Source organism: Lonchura striata, chromosome 4, assembly GCF_050655825.1.
Source record: "Lonchura striata isolate lonStrDom1 chromosome 4, ASM5065582v1, whole genome shotgun sequence".
In the NCBI taxonomy this organism is placed as follows: Eukaryota; Metazoa; Chordata; class Aves; order Passeriformes; family Estrildidae; genus Lonchura; species Lonchura striata.
The window spans coordinates 643,214-656,065 of record NC_140706.1 but is presented as its reverse complement, the minus strand read 5'-3'; the positions used below and the strand labels follow the sequence as shown (position 1 = coordinate 656,065).

Sequence of the window (12,852 nt, the reverse complement as noted above, 5' to 3'; positions counted from 1 at the left end):
GCAGGGCCATATTTATTTATCACAATTAGTTCTTATCAGTTCTCGTGCAGAGAGCTCTCTGGTTGTCCATCTGTCTCCTGTAACTTTAGTTTTGGTTTGCTTCTTGCTTTAAGGTCTAAGGGGCTCCTTATTTTCTTCTAGCTTGGAAGTTCACATTTCTTTCACCTTGTTTGAGGCAGTTTTGCTTTTGCAAGCACAGATTTTTACGAGCACAGCAAATTAACAGACTCTACAGACGAAACAAGCCAAAGCAGCACACTTCACCTGAATCTGAAATGGATTTCTGACCTCAGTTAATTCCCAACCTCAGGTCTCAACACACACAGGAGGCTCCAGGCATGGAGGTCCAGCAAGGATTTATCAGGGTCTAACACTGCAGCGGTCCAGGGCCACAGACAAACACAAAGGAGGGTCCAGGGTGTAAATTCAGGGGAAGAGGGGTAGAGAAGAGCATCAGGGATCCATGGTCTGAGGGCTCAGGGGCAGCACACTGTGAAGGGGCCGATGGGTTGCAGGGTGGTGGAAATGCTGCAGCCTTCTCTGGGGGTGTCCTTCAGCAGCTGCTCAGGGTCAGGACAGAAGGACAGCCAGTCCAGGTCCGTGCACTCACTCACAGCACAGACAGCTCGGCAGGGAGGCACAGCAGGGGCTCTGTGGGGTGCATTCCAGAGGGTTTTTGGCACACCAAAGGGACCAGGGACAACCCCAAACCACGTGCTGTGCACGACTGCAGTGTGGGGTCAGTGAGCTGGGGGCATGGGGGGCAAAAGGCACAACTGCAGGGGGATGAGGGGTGAGCAGCTGGGGTGGGCAGTGCCAGCTGGCCACGGGGGAGGCAGTCTGTGGACATGGGCAGCACCATGGGCTCATCCTCTCTGTCAGCCTGCCTGGGGAGAGCTCTACGATACCTTCTTCCAAGGTGTCTAGGTTTGGAAAGACAGGTGTCTGCTAAGGAAGGCAGGAGCCTGCCCTGGAATGGAAAAATGTAGACCCCCCTTCCCTCCAAATTGTTAAAAATGTGAAACTAAGGGGGCTCTCAGGCAAAAATATGGGAGCAGGAATAACAGTTCTTTATTAGGGAAGAAAATAAAAAGATAAAATAAACAATGCAGTGAACCACAACAGCACTGACAGAGTCAGAACACAACCTGACACTCAGCGTGTTGGTGGCAGTTTAGTTGGGAATTGTGGCTGCTGGAGTGGTCAGGTGTGGTTCTGTTGGAGCAGTGACCCTATGGAAAAGGTGCAGTCTTCCTGCAGTGGAAGAGGCAGCTGCTCCTCTGGGCAATCAGTGCAGGAAAAGCGTGCTGGTGTTCCAGAAACTCCAGATTATATCCAGGTAGAAATGCTTGGTTCCTCCCTCTAGGCACAGCACCTCTCAGTGGGATCTTACAGCTCTTATCAGTCACCAGTGACATTCAATGGCCCGTTGTCAGCAGATGTCTCCTGAGAGAGGACTGGTTGTGGGAGAGATAAGGAGAACTGCCCACTTAGCAAGACAACTGCCATACAGATGGGAAATTAATACATCTTGCTTTTCAATCTGGGAGGCAAGGCCCTGGGAGTTCCCTGAGGAGAGGATTCAGAGCATTCCGAACAACAGGGAATGCCAGGGTGGATGGGCAGGGTTACACAAACCACTGGGAGCCCGGGAAGGGAGAACTCTAGAACATGAACATGCAGGCAAGGCCAGAGGCCAAGGGGCAGGACAGGACTGGGATAAAGTGGCCCAGGGCTGCAGAGCACCGTGGGGAAGGCTCCTTCCTCCCCCTGAGCTGCGAGGAGTGCCCAGAGCCTGAGGTGCATCTCTGCAGGGCACTGCCTCTGCCCTTTCTGTGTCATAAATGAATGGTCCAGTGGCATAATCAAAAGAAATTTATTACATGATCAAAGCATACATTTAAAAAAGGAAAGCCACAAGCAATTCGACTCTGAGCCAGGCCATCAGTGTCAGGGAGATTTAGGGCTTGGCCTCTCTGGCACCAAAGTCCCTGTGGGTCTCCGAGAGTCACTTCTAAGGGGTCCATTTTTATACAGTCTCTGGGCTGTGGAAGGGATCTTTAGCATGTTATCTTGTTCAGCATGTTATCTTCTTTAGCATGTTATCTTTAGCATATTATCTTCTTTAGCAAATAATCTTCTTTAGCAAATTATCTTCTTTAGCATATTATCATGCTTTCCCAGTGCAGGTGGAAATCTCTGGGATAAGCTTCTGCTGATGCCTATCAGAATGCCTCCTGCTGGGGCCTAGTCAGACCTGAGAAATCCCTTGCAATACACATTTCTGGCACAGTGCCTTCTTCGTGTTTGAATCTTTATCACTTGTCTGTTGCTGTGCTGCTGCCTATCAGAAATGCCTCCAGCTGGGGTCTTGTCAGACGAGAAATCCTTTGGAATATACAGCTTTGGAATGTACAGCTATGGAATAGACACCTCTGGGGACAGTGTCTTCCTGGCATTTTGGATTTCTATCCCTTAGCTTGCTTGTTGCCTGACACTGGTTTCAGTACACAAGATGCTGTGGTTTTGATTTCATTTAGCACGAATTATTTTATAACATATATTACATATTACACCTGGTAGGCTCGGGGGCCTCCAAGAGCTGTCCCTGGCACAGCCTCCTCCTAATGGCATCTCATGAGAACTCAAGCAGACCCTGCCGTGGGATGGCACTGCTGCCTTGGAATGGCTGTCAGAGCAGGAAATGCAGTCACTAGGGAGCAGTAAACACTGCAGAGAGCTGGGAATGTGTAGGTGCTTAATACTGATTTCTGAGGTACAAAACATTCTGTTAAACTCTCAGTGCTGGTCACCACCTTGTCCTTAATGTCTCATGCCCTGAGGCTTCCCAGAGTCCTTGGGTGAAAACTGGGAGGAAGTAACTTTTTGAGAGTTGCATTTTTAGGCTGCTGGTGAAGTCTCCTGACCGTTTTAAATTTTTTTTGTCTCTTAAATTCCTGCTACTCTTCACAATGTCACAATTAAATGTTTAAAAATATTTCCCTTACTCATCACTGTTGTTGTTGTGGGGACTGATCATTCTCATAAGGGTTTAATTTAGAAAATTCAGAATATCTGCTCAGAATCCCAGCTGATATATTCACATCATTGTGTGTGTAAACTGTGAGTAACTGAATTCCTGGAGATACGGTGAACATTTGGGAGCAGCCAACTGATCTTCCAAAACATGGATGAAGAGCCACAGGGCTTAGGCCAGCAGAAGGGCTCCTTAAAAATGTGTGATTGCTGCTAAGTAGCTGTTCTTTCCATGGAGAGAAACCTGGAAAATGAACAATGCTGGGCCTTTCAAAAGGGGCGTTTGATGAAGACTTGCTGGTAATGGGGCACCTGGGGAAGGAATTCTCTTGAACCTGCCCAAGGTGCTTCCTTGGGAAATTCCCCTGGGATTCAGCTGTGGTGTTGGCACTGGCTGGGTCCAGCTGCAAACCTGGCACAGCAGTGCCAGTGGTGTAACCCAGCTGCACCTGAGCCCCCTGTCCTTCCCTTCCCACGGGATGTGGGCCAGGGTGGGAGGGTGGGAGTGGGACAACCACTGGATCGGGACAGAGACAGGATAAAGGGGAAAGGAACAGCCACAGGAGCACAGCCAGACAAGGAATTCCTGCTCCAGGAGAATCCTGGAATGGGTTGGCTTGGAAGGGATCTTAAATCCCACCCAGTGCCAGCCCTGCCCTGGCAGGGACACCTCCCACTGTCCCAGGCTGCTCCAAGCCTGTCCAACCTGGCCTGGACACTGCCAGGGATCCAGGGCAGCCCCAGCTGCTCTGTGCACCTGTGCCAGGGCTGCCCACCCTGCCAGGGAACAATTCCTTCCCCATATTCAGACCGTTTCCCCTTGTCCCAGGTCCCTCTGCAGCCTCCCTGGAAGCCCCTGGAGGCACTGGAGGGACCCTGGGGACCCCCAGCCCACTTTCCCATCCCCAGGATAGCTCCATTGTGCCTGATGTGATTTAGGAGGTCAAAGCACCATCATTCCAAGTGCTCCCCTTCCTCTTCCCTCAGCTCTGTCTCCTGACTGTGATCTGGGATACCCTTGGGTCAGCTGGCATCACCTCTCCTGGCTGTGTCCCCTCCCAGCTCTTTGTTGTCCCTCAGCCTCTGGGATTCCTGCATGGATTGGGATGGGCAGCAGGCACAGGAATTGCAAGTCTTCTTTCTCTCCTGTGCTCTTTGAACAGGGACTCCGTGGCTCGTCCCAGCAGAGGACTTGGAATGGGAATGGAGGAAAGAAAACCAGTGCAGTGCCACTCCTGGCCCTGGGCCAGCCTGGTTTGAGCCCTGGGGCAGCACAAAGGCCTGGAGAGAGCCCCTGCGGGAGAAGAACCGGGAGGAGCAGCCCAGGCTGGCCCGGGGAGCGGCGGTGCCCACGGGGGCTGGCAGGGGGCTGGGGCAGCCCCTGGGCAAGCTCACGCTGCAGGTGAGGCCACCCTGCACCCCGGCACTGCTGGGCCTCCTCAGGGGCCAAACCTTTGGATGCTCGAGGCACTCTGCCTTTCCCCAGGATACTTCAGTTGTTTCCCCAGTGTTTGACTTGGTCTGGTATCGCAGGGGTTAATAACCCTTGGCTTCAGGAGCCGGCGGGATGTAGCTGGCAGAATGTCCCACTGCTTGTTTCCACACAGAAACAGTATTGAGGTGTGCTGTATCAGATCAAAATGGGTTTTTATTATTCTTTCTTACTATTTTTGGGTCTTTTCCTTTCCAGAGGCTCAGAGGCCGCTGGCCTCCGAGCACCTGCCCAGCGTTAAGGACAGGAGTTTTATATGACACCCGGTGTTGTGATGGGATTCTTTCCATGCTTTGGGGTTCGTGCTGGATGTTCTGGGGCTCCCCTGCAGCTGCCAGCCCCAGCTTGGCCAGGCAGGGTGTGTTTGTGTCCCCTCAGGAGGCGCTGGCCCTGCACCGCCCCGATTTCATCTCGCGCTCGGGGCAGCGCCTGCGGCACCTGCGGCTGCTCCGCGAGGAGAGGAGGCTGCACAAGGCCCAGAGGGACAGACTGCTGCCAGCCCAGAGGGACAGACTGCTGCCAGCCCAGGGGGACAGACTGCTGCCAGCCCAGCAGCTGCTGCAGCCTGCAGGGAGGAGAAAGGACTGCAGGGCTGCAAATCACCCAGTGTCCAACCGAGGTACTTCAGGGGTCTGCGTTGGAGTCTTTGGTTTCATGAACTCCACGTGGTGCTTCAGGGTGTGTTTATCTGAATTCTTTGGTTTCATGAACTCCACGTGGTGCTTCAGGGTGTGTTTATTTGTGGGAAATAGTAAAGGTAGAAGTGCAGAATGGAGTATGGAGTGAAATGGAGTGTTAATGCTGGTGCTGGCTAGCTTTGCTTCTTGCAGTGCAGATTGCAGGAAATGGAATCACAGAAAGCTCTCGGGATCTTACAGAGACAGTGGATGCAAGTATAGACATAGATGAAGGCTTTGAATTCAGACCTTGGGATGGATGAGACTTATTAGAACAGCAAATAGTAACTACTACTGGATTTGACTTTCATCCTTTGAACACACCAGGTATTTTACAGCGTTAAAATTGCTGTGGTGTAAAATAGCAACACTTAAAGGAAGCAAGAGAGGTGATTCAAACAAGCAAAAAGAAATACCTATTATAGCAGAGCTATGTAACAAAGAAAGTAGTTAATAAGCAACAAAGTCAAGAGAGTTTCTTTGTGGAGAGGGATAAATGTGAGAAATTGTAAAGGTAAGAAGATTTTCAGAAAACTGGGAAAGCAGGCCTTAGAAAGGGCAGAGAAATTAGAACTAGCTGCAGTTGCAAAGTCCAGAAGTAGAAAGGTTAGAATAGTACAGCAAGCAAGGACATGAAACAATAGCTTGAGTTTTAGGCTTGGCTAAGTTAGACCTTAAGACTGCAGGAAAATATGCTTAGCAAGATAGTAGAAGGTTTTAAATGAATAATGGAGTATTGTGTGTTGTAATAGAAAGCATGCAAGCAAGCATTGTGTGCAGCAGGTGTGCTTGTAGTGATTGGCTGGAACAATTGTCTGTAAGCTTTAGCAATATGTTATTGGCTAGAAGGTTTTTTAAATGCTCTGTAACAAAGAAATCTTTGGCTGCTGCTGGCAGGACTGAGCTGTTGCCATCTTCATATTGTCTCAGCCATGCCATGAGGCTGATGTTGCAGTAAAGCTCAAGGAACATACCCCAGTAGTCTCGTCCCGTTCATTAAAAACTCCAAAAACATTTATTTATTTATTATTTATTTCTCTGTAAATAAACTGTATGCCTAAAGGCATTACAGTTATTTAACCCTGTTGTCTGTAAGATCTTATAAAGAGTTTTTTGTAAAAACTTCGATAAAACTCACAAAGGACTCACATTTTTGCTGTAACAAACTCGTTCATCGTTCCCTTATCTCAAAACTTTCCGTTCAGGTTTCCTGATGAAAGAAAAAAGAAGAGCAATTCCCAAGCGTGAAATGCTTCAAAGATCTAAAAGGTAAAGTTCAGGGAATTTTATTTCAGGTGGATCAGTACCCTGGGCAGGGAAGAGCTTTCAATCCTGTCTGCAGTCAAAGAACTGGGTGTGCAAATAATTCAGCTTTTCCAGTGAAAAATGCAGGTGCCTTGTCAGAGGGAGGGAGAAATGTCCTTAGAAGTTCCAAGAAACAAAATCCTTTTGGGAAATAATTTCTGTAGCCAAAGCTGAGGACTGTGCTGCAGTGTCAGCCACCCCCAGCAAACGGGGTGCCAGTGGAGAGGGAATGGGCTGGGGGACACTGGAGGATCTGAGCAAGCTCCCAAATTAACAGAGTGGGTAATGGGGCAGCAGGGAGGCAGCATTTCCCCAGGGAAGAGGCTTTCTGTAGAAATAAACACCCCGAGGGAGTACAGGGAATTTTACCTTTGGAAAAACCTCCTTAGATCGGGTTTGTCTTATTTCTGACTGCAGTAATTCACCTCTGCACTGCCCAGCGCACTCACACGGATTTACCTCTGGAACAGCTCTGCTGCAGAGGGGGTGTGGGGAGGGAAAATTTTGTGGTTTTTTGTGTTTTGTCAGGGATGTGCTTGGCCAGCAACCCTTAGGGATGTGGGGATAAAGCCAAGGGTGTGTTGCAGTAAAGCAGACAGGACTCAGTTTCTTCATGCAGGAAGAATAAAATTCATATTTAAATAAATAAATAAAATATAAATAAATTAAGCAAAACTATGTAAATATAAATATATAAATAACATGAATATAGAAATAAATATACATAAACAAAGCCCATATTTATACAGTTTTTAAAGCTGTGTTTGACTCTAATTGGTTAGTAACCTTCTCAACACTCAGTTTATTGGTTAGGAGGTGCCTGTGTGTGTGTATGTGTTAAGACTTTTTCTTCAGGTGCTTACATTTTCTCTTTGTAGATTCCCACAGGACAGATCTTTTGTTATTGCTTTATTTTTACAAGTTGTTATGCAAACTTGGTTCTCATTATAATTTTTTTCACATAAGAACTTACAAGCTAGCTACTAGTTTAGCTAAAGTAGCAGGGCCTAAACCATATTTTATAGGGCTTTTCTTTTGTAGTATTTCTCCTTGGGTGGTTTTTGGTGTCAGGCAGTTTCAGATCGCTGGTTTTACTTTCCTCTCCCGTCAGGATTTACGAGCAGCTCCCCGAGGTGAGGAGGAAGAGGGAGGAGGAGCAGAGGAAGCAGGAGTACAGCTCCTACCGCCTGAGGGCTCAGCTCTACAAAACCGTGAGTGTCTCCTTGGAGCTGAGCTTTACAAAGCCCTGAGTGCCTGTTTGAGCTGAGCTTTACAAAGCCCTGAGTGCCTGTTTGAGCTGAGCTTTACATCCTTGGAGCTCAGCTCTACAAAACCCTGAGTGCCTCCTTGGAGCTGAGCTTTACAAAGCCCTGAGTGCCTGTTTGAGCTGAGCTTTACAAAACCCTGAGTGCTTCTCTGGGCTCAGCCCTACAAAACTGGGAGTGCCCCCTTGTCACAATGGAGATGGACAAAGACACCTGTTCTTCATGCAGGATAGCCAAAACTTTGTTCACATAGCTCATATTTTATTGTATTAATATATAGAATAAAATATATCTTTTCATATATTTATATGATATACCTTATATTCATATATTATAAATCTATATTTCACATAGTATATATTTATATAATTATATATACTACATAATATATATTATATATTATATATTATAATAATATATAATATTATATATTATTATATCATTATATTTTATATATTTATAATAATTATATTATTATATATAATGTATTAATATATATTTCATTATATTTCTATGGTTATCAGAAGGCAGCATGTCTGAATGTAACTGGTCAGCAACCCATTGAAACTCAGCTCACTGGCTGCCCATGGCTAGTGTAGGTGTCCATCAGACCTTTCTCTTTCTGGGTGTGTTCACAGTCTTGTCTCCTGGGGAGTGAGTGTTCCGCACAGGTAAACCTTCCTCCTCACACGTGTGACCTGTCTTCTCTTATGCTGATTCTCACTGTGATGATTCTTATCTCACTGGAGCTATCAGGCTGGCTGTTAGCTTAGGCTTGATTTTAAAAGGCTTTTTTTTAGTAAGGTTTTACCTATGTGTGACACCCTGTCCCCTCTGGAGCACCACGTTCCCTCAGGGAGTCCCTGACACAGGGATCTGCTGAGGAGGTCCCTTGGTGTGAGAAGCCAGGTGTGTGCTGGGGAAGGCAGAGCCTCCCCTGAAATGGGAAATGTAAATCCCCTCCCTCTGAATTATTATCGTTTTGAGAGTAGGGGGCTGGCAGGCAAAGATACAGGAATAGGAATGACAGTTCTTTACTAGGAAAATTAAAAATACAAATGCAATAATAATAAAAAAAACCACTTCCAGAGTCAGAGCAGCCCTGTTCCCTGTGGGTCAGGGAGTGGCTCAGCCCCATCCCAGGGGGGCTCAGCCCTCCTGCAGTGCCAGCTGTGCTTCTGCTGGAGCAGGATCCTGCACAAGGGGGGAGTTTTCCTCTGGAGCTCCAGGGCTGGGGGAGATGGGCCTGGGCTCCTCTGGGAATGCAGGGGGAAGAAAGCTGCTCCTCTGGGAATGCAGGGGGAAGGAAGCTGCTCCTCTGGGAATGCAGGGGGAAGGAAGCTGCTCCTCTGGGAATGCAGGGGGAAGGAAGCTGCTCCTCTGGGAATGCAGGGGGAAGAAAGCTGCTCCTCTGGGAATGCAGGGGGAAGGAAGCTGCTCCTCTGGGAATGCAGGGGGAAGGAAGCTGCTCCTCTGGGAATGCAGGGGGAAGGAAGCTGCTCCTCTGGGAATGCAGGGGGAAGAAAGCTGGGAATACAGTGGGGCACAAAGCTGCTCCCCTGGGAATGCAGGGGGCACAGGCTGCTGTGCTGTTCCCAGGTCAGATTGGATCCAGGTAGGAATTCTTGGCTCCTCCCCTGGGCAGAGCATCTCCCCATGGATGATGGAATTTTCTCAGCCATGCAGGGACACTCAGTGGCCATGAACAGGAGATAATTAATAATTAATGGCCCATGGACAGAGGAGATCTCCTGGAGGCAGGATGGGCTGTGGCAGAGATAAATAAAACTGCCCAGTGAACAGATACCTGCCCCATCTCTGGCAGCTGGAATACACTGCTGGCAGGTGGAATACACCCCTGGCAGCTGGAATACACACCCCAGCCATATCTCACAGCCCAGGACACTGGGCGTCCAGGTCCATCTCATCAGCCCAGCTTTGCTACCCAGTTCCCCCTTCCTTTCCTGAAATCCTCCCATCCCATGGGAAAATGGAACGTGGTGCTGGTGAAATGATACAAACAAGGGCTTGTGCAGGGCCTGGGGTGGAACACTGGTCTTGGAGCACATCCCAGGAAGGACGAGTGTCCTTGAGGCTGCTGGGTTTGCTCTCCTGTGTCCTGGCTGTGCCTGGATTTAGGAATTCCCAGCCGTGCTTAACAAAGCCTGGGGTCATCCTTAATTTATCCAGCCTAAACCTTGCAGTCCTGGTGGGATCTGAGGATTCCAGCAGTCTCTGTTTGTCCAGCACTAGCTCTGCTCAGCCAGAACCCCTGTCTGGGGAGCTGAGGGATAAACCAGTGTCCCTGAGCATGGACAGGCACTGAAACTAAATCTGGCCTTTTCTTTAAACTCTGGATCCTAAACCTGCACCTTAGTTTTAGTGTTGAACTCCTGGCTGAAACAACTCCTTTCCTGGAGTATTCCAGAGCTGGAATAATAGGCTGGGTATTTGTTTGGAACAGCAGTCATTGGATTTTGGAAGTCAGCACTTGTAATATATTCTGCACAGCATCTTCCCACTTTAATTTGGGGAATTTGCCACTAGAAAGACTTTAATTTGTTGCTATACTTGGGCAGGGTATTTTCAGGACATCTTTCCCTAGTCTGAGAATTCCAGATGCTGGTACAGTACAATTTGAGGAATTAATGAGTTTTGGCAGTCACTGACTTGGAGTGGCAGAGTGGGCTGGAAGCAGGGAGGAAACAGGATCAGAACTTCTGTGCATAAATACGGGTTTGATTGGAAGGGAGGTGATGATTCATGGCAGCAAACAATTCCAGTGCTTTAGTTCTCCCTGCTGGTGCAGAAAAGCTGCTGTAAATCAGGGAACGGTTTGGTGAGGATGGGCTGAGAGCACCAGTTTGAGTGTGCCTGAAAAATCAACCACAGATTTTGTGGAATGACTCCAGAAACGAGAGAACTTTGGGGGAAGGAAGGAAGGAAGGAGATGCTCCAGGAGCTCCATGAAGTGTGGGATGGGGCTGTGGATTCAAGGACGCCCATGGCCAGGCTGCTGCAGGGAGGGCTGAGCTGCTCCTGCTCTGCTGCTCTCCCCGAGGAGCCCCAGTGACCCTGTGGGAGCAGCTCCTTCGGCATTTTTCCAGGGAAAACACGGCACAGGGAGGCACAGCTCCGTGTGGGGCTGGGCACAGCCCCTGGGTGCTCTGTCCCAAAATCCAGAGCCACAGAGTCACTCAGGGTGGAAAATCCCTCTGAGCCCATCCAGTCCAACCATCCCCAGCACTGCCAGGGCCACCACTGCCCCTGTCCCCAAGGGCCTCAGGGACGGGCACCCCAAACCTCCCTGGGCACTGCCCCGGCCTGAGCATCCTTCCCATGAGGAATAGTTCCATTTTCCACCCTGGGGCTCCCCTGAGGCCATTCCCTCTCCTCCTGTCCCTGTTCCTGGGAACAGATCCCAAATCCCCCCGGCTGTCCCCTCCTGGCAGGAGCTGTGCAGAGCCACAAGGTCCCCCTGAGCCTCCTTTGCTCCAGGCTGAGCCCCCTCAGCTCCTCAGGAACTCTCCATTCCCTTCCCAGCTCCCTCAGGAATTCTCCATTCCCTTCCCAGCTCCCTCAGGAATTCTCCAGTCCCTTCCCAGCTCCCTCTGGAACTCTCCATTCCCTTCCCAGCTCCTCAGGAACTCTCCATTCCCTTCCCAGCTCCTCAGGAACTCTCCATTCCCTTCCCAGCTCCTCAGGAACTCTCCAGCCCCTTCCCAGCTCCTCAGGAATTCTCCAGCCCCTTCCCCAAGGCTTTGAGGGCTCACAGAGATGATGAAATTTGGGAAAGGAAGGAATGAATGAATAAATCTCAGCCCTGCCATGGCAGGGACACCCCCACTGCCCCAAGCCCCAGTGCCCAGCCTGGCCTGGGACACTGCCAGTGAGGGACAGGCTCAGTGTCCAGGCTGAGGGATGAGCTGCAGCTGAGTTTATTTGACTGGAAATCAGACCCCAAATTAGTGAATATGTATGAACAAAATCTGGTTCCCTTTTGTGAAGCAGAGTGCAAATATCCCTGCAGGGCTCTGGGAGGTGAAGGGCTGTCAGGGCTGCTCTCAAGGTATTTCAGTTTGGGGCAGCTCACTGAGGGGAAAAGAGAAAAAGAAAGTTTTCTTGGCACTGAGTGAGGATGATCCTGAGCAGGAAACAACATGGGCCCACCTAGAACTGGAGCCATAAAAATCCCTGGGCTGGAGTGCACAGACATTCTTAGTCTCTGAAATCCTTCAATACTTCTCTTTATTAAGATAGCAAAGTTATTTTTATCACAGGGTGCACGTGGATCTGGGCTGATGTTCTGTCCCAGCAGCCCTTTGCTTTTGTGCTTTTAATTTTAAATGGACCATAAAATCATCCCAGTCAGATGAGGGGATGGGGAGTGCCCTGGAATTTTGCACTCTGTAGTGGGAACAGATTCTGGTCTGATGGCAGCAGCAGTCAGAACTTTTAGCCCCAGTGAAACAGAAATGGATTTTCTGAATTTATCGGATGCAGATTGGTTCCATTACCGAGGCTTTCCCACAAGGTGGAGTGAGTTTGTGATTCCAGTAAATTTATTGTTAGGTTTATGTGTTGTTTAAGTTTGTTGGTTACTACAAAAATAATAACAAAATAATAATAAAATAATAAAACATAATAATAAAATGGGTTATTACAAAAATAACAACAAACTTAAGCAAATTTGTAGGGCAGCAGGCGATGGGTGACTGCCCTGCATCCCTGAGGAATGAAGCTGGGTTTCTGCAGGTTTGGGATGTGCTGGCACACCAGAGGTGGAGCTGCAGCCTCGGGGAGCCTCTGGAATCTCTCCGTGCCTGGGGGTGCTGTGCCCTGGCTCCTTTCCTGCTGCCCTCCCCTGCTGCTGCACATTTCCCTTCCACGGGAGCCACACACTTCACTCGGCCAATATATCAGGCAGCAACTCCATTTATTAATTTAATCATTTATTAATGTATTAATTTATTAATTAGTATCATAACGTGTGAGCAGAGCCAGCGCTGGGTACAGTGCTGGGGGATTCCCCTCCCACTGCACACTGATTGTTTGGCATGCTGGTATTTATTGATCA

The 12,852-nt window shown here is 48.9% G+C and overlaps 1 protein-coding gene across 6 annotated transcripts in view; it reads left to right on the top strand.

Annotated features, from left to right (window-relative positions):
* Nucleotides 1–12,852, top strand: part of ALMS1 (ALMS1 centrosome and basal body associated protein) — a 52,353-nt gene that overhangs the window by 37,445 nt on the left and 2,056 nt on the right. For 3 of the 6 annotated variants that reach the window (XR_014954564.1, XR_014954562.1, XR_014954565.1), the window contains 5 exons: nt 4,200–4,438; nt 4,907–5,147; nt 6,411–6,474; nt 7,622–7,721; nt 8,300–8,446. Coding sequence is in view for 1 of the 6 variants with exons in the window: in XM_085577301.1 (XP_085433427.1) it covers nt 4,200–4,438; nt 4,907–5,147; nt 6,411–6,474; nt 7,622–7,721 (644 nt within the window). In the remaining 5 variants the exon portion in view is untranslated. Of the gene's footprint in view, nt 1–4,199; nt 4,439–4,906; nt 5,207–6,410; nt 6,475–7,621; nt 7,722–8,299; nt 8,447–12,852 lie in introns of those variants that run through there. The other 3 variants (XR_014954566.1, XM_085577301.1, XR_014954567.1) reach the window with 3 other exon arrangements.